The sequence below is a fragment of the Sinocyclocheilus rhinocerous genome, unplaced genomic scaffold, assembly GCF_001515625.1.
Source record: "Sinocyclocheilus rhinocerous isolate Xijiao unplaced genomic scaffold, SAMN03320098_v1.1 scaffold132, whole genome shotgun sequence".
Lineage (NCBI taxonomy): Eukaryota > Metazoa > Chordata > Actinopteri > Cypriniformes > Cyprinidae > Sinocyclocheilus > Sinocyclocheilus rhinocerous.
The window spans coordinates 300,712-308,918 of NW_015627050.1; the positions used below are offsets into that span (position 1 = coordinate 300,712).

At 37.2% G+C, this 8,207-nt stretch overlaps 1 protein-coding gene across 1 annotated transcript in view; it reads left to right on the forward strand.

The window, feature by feature from the left end:
* LOC107720666 (serine/threonine-protein phosphatase 2A 55 kDa regulatory subunit B alpha isoform-like) overlaps window positions 1–8,207 on the forward strand; it is a 31,546-nt gene that overhangs the window by 9,807 nt on the left and 13,532 nt on the right. The window contains exons 4-9 of the mRNA XM_016528447.1: window positions 3,082–3,179; window positions 3,270–3,435; window positions 4,855–4,967; window positions 5,709–5,886; window positions 6,041–6,205; window positions 6,362–6,531. Of these exons, the coding sequence (XP_016383933.1) occupies window positions 3,082–3,179; window positions 3,270–3,435; window positions 4,855–4,967; window positions 5,709–5,886; window positions 6,041–6,205; window positions 6,362–6,531 (890 nt within the window). The remainder of the gene's footprint in view (window positions 1–3,081; window positions 3,180–3,269; window positions 3,436–4,854; window positions 4,968–5,708; window positions 5,887–6,040; window positions 6,206–6,361; window positions 6,532–8,207) is intronic.

Consider the following 8,207-nt stretch of genomic DNA (forward strand, 5'->3'; position numbering starts at 1 on the left):
AAAAAAAATCCCTGGACATGGGATTTATTTTTTTGCCATGCATTGGTCATAGAGCTCTTTGTGGTGTTGCCTCAGATGTTGAACTAGATTTGTTGCGCCAAGTTCACACGTACTCCGTCTGCAGTGCGTATACAGTATGTGTATGCAGTGCAGAAGCAGCACGGACTTATTTTGCTTTCGCACAGGACACGTTTACAGTCCGCTCCTGATCCGTGACTGTTTACCACAAACACAACATTTATCCATTATTTTGAGGGCTGTGCAATATGGACAAAAAAAAACCATCCCGATTTCTTTGATCAATTTTACGATTTCGATTTTAATCACGATTTTGACACACACAGATTTTGACACGCACAGACATGCTTTACAGTCATTAATGCGATATTCTAGAGACATGTAGATCCCCCGTGTCCAGGGATTTTTTTTTTTGCCATGCGTTGGTCATAGAGCTCTTTGTGGTGTTGCCTCAGATGTTGAACTAGATTTGTTGCGCCAAGTTCACACGTACTCCGTCTGCAGTGCGTATACAGTATGTGTATGCAGTGCAGAAGCAGCACGGACTTATTTTGCTTTCGCACAGGACGCGTTTGCAGTCCGCTCCTGATCCGCGGCTGTTTACCACAAACACAACATTTATCCATTATTTTGATTTCAAATCCAAACGTTGTTTCTGAAAATGCTTTTTCAGCATTGTAATTCTCTTTTATCACAGTACAGTAATACAATCTTTCATAGACATATTCACGTTTAAACTCAATAAATATAACTTTAACTACCACCACGAATGCCATCTATTATTGCCTTGTTTATCTAAAAGTGCACTTTTCCATGTTTTAAATCTAGCCAAAAAGCCATGTGTTGACTGTGAAACAGTAGACTTTAATTATATGCATTCATTGTGTAATTACTAAATTTCCGTGTCAATCCATGTTAATTTTTACCGCGAATAATGCGCTGCTTCAATGTCACTTTAATTCAGCGCGTGCAGCACAGCAGAAATAGATTCCGTGCGGAAACGATCGCAGCATGACTGCTGCAGATGCACCGCTCCTAGAGCGCACTGCCGGACCGCAATCGCGTGCAGTGTGAACGCTCTGATCCGTTAACATGGGCACGGAAAAAATACGCACCACAGACGGAGTGTGTGAACCTGGCGTTACGTTTGTTTGCCCGCCCAATCTGTTCTGTTCTTGTGCTCCATTTAGGCGCGCTACATTCTGATTGGTTCGGATAGCATACTGCGGGAGGTCGGGGGGGTGGAAAATCATGCTATAAAGCGATTTAGAAATCGCGCAAGCTCAATTATACACAAAGTGTATAATTGTAACAGTTCATTGTTGGAGGTGAGCTGAATAAGAGAGAGAGATGCAGAGCGTGTGGAGAGATTTATTTTGAAACTTGTGAATCCATTAGAATCGTTAGAAGACAGAATCGCGATTCATATATGAATAAATTTTTACGTGCACCTCTAGTTTTCTCTTCCTCTTCTCTAAAGCAGCGCTGCATGGCCTCGCCCCCTTTGCTGCCTTTTCCCGAGGGCAGGGTTTATCTGGGTTTGTGATGTCACGAACCCGGGAAGTAACTTGTTGTAGTCCCTACCAGCTGTTTTTGTAGGCATTAAACTGCCAGAATTTTAAAAGACGTTTGCATTGAACTTTCAGCTTTGTAACTTTGCAGATATTGTTTATGCTCAAACAGCAACATTAGACACTAACTAACGTTAAAAAAGTGAAATCGCAATGAACCACCCCTTCAGCATTAATGATAGGCAGCACGTTTATTAGACGTCTGTCTCGTTAACACCGAACACATACAGATCTAAAAATAGTTACACGTGCGTTTTCTTTCTCATCTGTTTACGTTCACTTAGGACAAAAATTCTTTGTGGAAATGCACGGAACAGTTCGAGAACGGACACAGGTCGGGAACCTGCATCGGGACCACTGTTCTCTGTGCTCGCGCTTCAGATGTGTGCGCTGCACGCAAACAGTGAACAGCAAGTTCTTTCCCTTCCTGCACTTAAATAGTTTAAAATCACATTAAAATGCGAACGCGGGAATCGTTAAGCGGAATCGAAATGCACATGTCTTATCGAACACCCAATTATTGGAAATTTGGAACCGGTTCTCGATACCCAACCCTAATTATGGTTATGCTTAGTTAAAAATACAGAATTATGTTACATATGCTTGTACTCGCTCTCTGACAGCATGATTTAAAAAGTTTATTAATTAAAGTTATTAACAGCAATTGAAAAATGAAAGCTCAATGGGGTAAACATGTTTGATGTATGTGCGTTTATCTGTGTTTTTGTTTAAATACAATCCCAAATTAAATGTCTAAACTTTCATTTTGGGTGAACTATCCACAATACATATTGTCGCTCTTTTGCAGTTTTGTATTGCGAAATATTGTGACACAATATATATTACACAATATTATATTATATATTATTACACAGAATAAATTGTAAATATTCATGATATCACCTAGCCTTACTACCTCTCATCCTGTAGGCTTATAATATGTCATGATGCCAAATGGATAATCAAAAGGTTTGTGTGCGAGCAGTAATGTCCAAGCAGATTTTCGCCTTAAGTCTTCAGTTTGTATTTTACTAGCCTTTTATCAAAGTCTTCTGGCCCGATTCAGTCTTTGATTCAGTTTTGGCCCTCAGGGAGGTCAGATTACACAAAGGGCCTTTGCTTTCTTCTTTTCTCCTGCGTTCTTCTGCTCTACTGGTTTATAAAGGGATAGATTGGTGTGAGTCAGTCTACAGCCCATCGATGACCGAGACATCTGTCTCAGGAGCATATATTGTAGCAGGAATCTGGGTTACAGATCTGCGTGTCACAGATCCTTTTTATTTAAAGATTCATCTCGTTGAGTCAGTCAGTGTCTCTCTTGACTTTTGAGGCTAAATATGTTTGAAGCAACTCGCACATTAAATTATGATTGCTGTGTTTTTGGCAAGATCCCAGTGGCTGTTGTGATCAGTCAGTTGTATGTATCTTTTGGGGGGACGAGGGTAGAGGAAATCTGACAGATGTGTGTACGTCTGTTTCTGCCCGTCTACAGCCGACATCATCTCTACTGTGGAGTTCAACCACTCAGGGGAGCTGCTAGCCACAGGGGATAAAGGCGGTCGAGTTGTCATCTTCCAGCAAGAGACTGAGGTAAAGTATCAGGCGATTTCATAGTAACATTATTTCCGCTTTCATTCCCACTTATGTCTTTCTCACAAAAATGGGCTTTTCTTTTTCCAGAACAAGAGTCAGCCACAGTGCCGTAGTGAATACAATGTTTACAGCACATTTCAGAGCCACGAGCCTGAATTCGACTACCTGAAGAGCTTGGAAATCGAGGAAAAGATTAACAAGATCCGCTGGCTACCACAAAAGAACGCTGCACAATTTTTGTTGTCCACAAATGGTTAGTAGAGCACTGGGACTCTGTGGAGTCTTACTGCGCAGTCACACAGAACAATCAGATCTCCATATTTTACTGAAGGATGGAGATGAATACGTAACGTTAACCTTGAACCCTAGGACTTCATAATAGAGATGCTGGGGATTTATTAGATATAAAAATGCCAGATTATGTAAAAAAAAAAAACGTCATTTTAAAATTCTCCAAAAATGCAATTTATAATGTAAAAAAAAATCTAATTAACAATAAAAAAATTACAATCTAGTTCTATAATTCTCTAAAAAAGTTCAATCTAATCTAAAAGTAAAAAATTTGAATATGTTTTACTTGTATACTTGAATATGTTTTAAATGTATATTACATTTATTATCCATTATTAGGGCTGTATGTTTAAAAAAAAGTGCACGTTAAGTTATTAAAAAAGTATTATTATTATTATTTAAAAATTATTGCATATGAGTATTTGCTGAAAATAGCCACCAAATGCAGATAATTCCAAGATGTTACATTACTGTGATTCACAAAAACATTCAGTAGATTAAGTTAGTATTCATATTTTTTATTTATTTAGTTAAAAATATAACTAAAAAATATATAAAATATGTTTGTTTGTCTGTCTGTCTAGTTCATTCACTGAATAAATTGTTGTCAGGACAACTACAGTTTTTATTTAGTATGTATTTATTTATTTATTTTGCTAACATGACCAATTATCAACTTTATTTAATTATTTCAAACTTTAATTATTTTTTTATTAACATTTAATTATCATGTATGACCCTTAATATTAAGTAAACTTTTAAGTCTCTGCAAACCACAAAATTGCCATCCTAAATCACAAACTAATGCATCATTTTATATGGCAATGCATGCTGGGATTAATTTTTATATATTTTTAATTGAAATGTTAAACGATTACTTGAAATCTCCGGGGTTACTTATGGGTTTAAAAGTTCAGCACTATACAGACTGGTTTATGCTTGTAATATAGTCAATACCGATTCCTCCATATTTTCAACTGAAGATGCATATAATAACTTCTGTGAGTTGATGTGAGCTCTGCTAATTCTCCAGATTTTTCCCTGACTCACTGATGCGTCTCCATGCTGTCTAAAAATACGAACTCTTCGACATGTTATGCAACCGGTGTGTATTTAAGACTCTTGAAAAGACTGCGTGCCGATCTTCTGCTCACCCACATACTGGAGAAAGATTAGACCGCTTAGACATGGGAAAAATGTCCAGATGTTTTCAGAATTTAGTGAACTGTCAACTTGATTCGTTATGCCAGTCACACTACCTCTTAATACACATGGAAATAGGTTGGGGTTTTTTTTTTTGTCTCACATAATTAGTTTTAGCATGAGTCAGTAGGCTGATCCTGCATTAGAAGGTGACGTTATTCTGTACTTTCGATTGCAGATAAAACTATAAAGTTGTGGAAGATCAGTGAACGTGACAAGAGACCAGAGGGATACAATCTTAAAGAGGAGGATGGGCGCTACAGAGATGCTGCTACCATCACAACTCTGCGGGTGAGTCATGCACGCTTGTCCACACTTTACACTCAAGTATAGAGTTTTCAGCAAAAATAGATTTTAAAAATCTGATCTAATTTGCTATAAATGTTTCTTCTGCATATAAATAGCCATAGAAACGGGCTTGGTGTTAAAAAAAAAACACTCAAGAATACGGTATTGATGTAGAATCTACCTAAATGTAATCGTATCCACTAATTTTCAGTTATTATAACATATAACAGTTTTTTGCATTTACACTGTCGTTCAAAAACTTGGGGTCAATATTTTTTCTCTTATGCTCACCAAGGCTTTTTTTACAAAGTTTTTTTTTTGTAATAAAATACAGTAAAAATAATATTGTGAAATATTACTATTTAGAATAACAAATTTTTCAGCATCATTACTCTTAGTCTTCAGTGTCACATGATACTTCAGAAATCATTCTAATATGCTCAAGAAACATTATCAGTGTAGAAAACAGTTGTGCTGCTTAATGTTTTTTTTGGAAACTGTGAGCAGCATTTATTTGATATAGAAATATTTTGTAACAAAATTGAAATAAATCAGTTGTTTTTAAATACTAAAAAGGTCATTTTTGATCAATTTAATGCATCCTTTGCTGAAAAAAAATACTTGCAAACCCTAAACTTAGAAAGTTGCTCTCCGTTTGTTTTAGCTCTCCATGACTGTTATATATTCATAAAAACAATTACGTTAGGCTGAAATGGCAAATAAGCATGTGAACTCTGTGTACAGGTGCCAGTATTCAGGCCTATGGATCTCATGGTGGAGGCTAGTCCGCGGCGGGTCTTTGCCAACGGCCACACCTACCACATCAACTCCATCTCAGTCAACAGCGACAACGAGACCTATCTGTCTGCAGACGACCTGCGCATCAACATGTGGCACTTAGAGATCACAGACCGCAGCTTTAGTATCCTATAAAGTGAAATGGGAATTATTTTGGAGGATATGTAGGAGGTTAAAAGCATTGTTGTTGGGTGTTGTGTTGATTTGGGTTGTGAATGTCATGTTGAAATCTCTCGGTGTCAGTTCAGCAATGTTGTGTGGCTTTAACTCCGCGTCAGACATTGTGGACATAAAACCAGCCAACATGGAGGAGCTGACGGAGGTGATTACAGCTGCAGAGTTCCACCCTCACCAATGTAACACGTTTGTCTACAGCAGCAGCAAAGGCACTATCCGCCTGTGTGACATGCGTGCATCAGCACTTTGTGACAAGCACTCTAAATGTGAGTTATATGAGCCGGCCGCATCATATATGCCACTTAATCCAATGAAGCGTTGTATTTTGTTGTTTTCTAAATAGCATATACTGTGATGTCATGTGTTAGTCGTATAAAGGTGTTTGTAAAAAAGCATGTCCCTTTATCCTCTGCTTTGTCTAGTGTTCGAGGAGCCTGAGGACCCCAGCAACCGCTCTTTCTTTTCTGAAATAATTTCCTCCATCTCAGACGTGAAGTTCAGTCACAATGGCCGCTACATGATGACCCGAGACTACCTGTCCGTCAAAATCTGGGACCTCAATATGGAGAATCGACCCGTTGAGACATACCAGGTGCGTTCATAAATGGATAGAGTAGCTAGCTACAGCGATCTTGTTTTTGCTCAGTTTTTCCAATGATAATATTACCTATCAAGCCACAGCAGGGCTGTTGTGCGTCTCCAAGCAGCACACAATTTCTGAATGAATCTGCGTTTTGAAAGAATCGGGTGAACCAATGATTTAATGGCCCATTCATAAACATTTACCTAATTCCTGAATGAATCAGCTGTTAAATGAATGACTAAATGACTTGCTCATTAAGACATTAACTGCCGTCTACTGGCAGTTTTTGCTTATTTATAGTATTTTATTTCATTAAAAAAAAAAAAAAATCATATTTCCATATTAATAAAAAAAAACATTAAAGGGATCTAAAAAAAAAAAGCAATTATTTAATTAATTTAGTGATTGTGCAGCTGTTCACTATGTCTTGTCCAAGGAGGTGGACTGAAAGAGAATTTTACTTGCCCGACTGGACAACTAACCTGATCAAAAGATCCAACTAGGGAAGCGCCGGAATTTCGGCGAGAATGATTCTGATTTCATTACATTCATTGTAGACGGTGATTGATTATAGATAATGCATTGACAGTAACAATGTCGCATCAGCTGAGGCTCACGCAGCCTGTCTGTGTATGAGAGAATCGCGTGAAGAAATCAAAACAAATGTACACAACTGCACACATAAGAAACATACTGTGGTAAAAACGTAGCTTTTATATTTATAACATATTATATAGCCTAGTTAAGCAACGTGACACGACCAAGAGAGTGCAGTTTTCCCTGAAAACCACGATTGCAAATTTGTGACAATGAATTTTATACAAGAGTTCAAATGAGTAGTTAATATTAAATTATTTACATTTTAGACACAATTTTGTCATATGTTGACCTTTATTGGTCTATTTGGTGTTGGTTAAAATTCCAAACAAAGATCACAGCATGAATTGAGTCAATGATTGTAGCCCATTCATAAAGAAAGACACTTGCTTCATTCTTGAATGAGTCAACTGTCTGAATGAATCATTTGAATGAACGCCTCAATGACTCGCTTATTAAAACAGTCACTTGCTGCTGTCTACTGGCGGTTTACTTTCAAATTTAAAAGTAGCCTATTGTTGCTTTTTTCCAACATTTCATATTTGTATTGGGGCTGGGCGATATAGCTAAAAAAATGTATCAACGATGTAATGTTTCATATTGTTTGGTATTGATAATTATTGACTTTTTTTATAACCTTTTTAAAAACAGAGCAATAAAAAAAAGTTTAAATTTAACCACTGTATGTTTAATTTGCCCAATTTATTAAGACAAACAACAATTTATTTTGTTTTTTTGTTTGTTTTAGCAGTCAAACACAAAATTACATTTTTAAAGTTTTATATGCAGATTAAATAAGTCTTAAGGAGACTTTTGGCTTGTCCCCCGAGGCCACAGGAGGGCGCAATGAGCAAAATAATGCAGTGCATTAAAGGGGTCATATGATGCGATTTCAATTTTTCCTTTCTCTTTGGAGTGTTACAAGCTCTTGGTGCAAAAAGAAGATCTGTAAAGTTGCAAAGACTAAAGTCTCAAATCCAAAGAGATATTCTTTATAAAAGTTAAGAGTCAACCACGCCTACCTAAAACGGCTCGTTCTAACACACCCCACATACCTACGTCACTATCTGGGAAGATTTGCATAACAC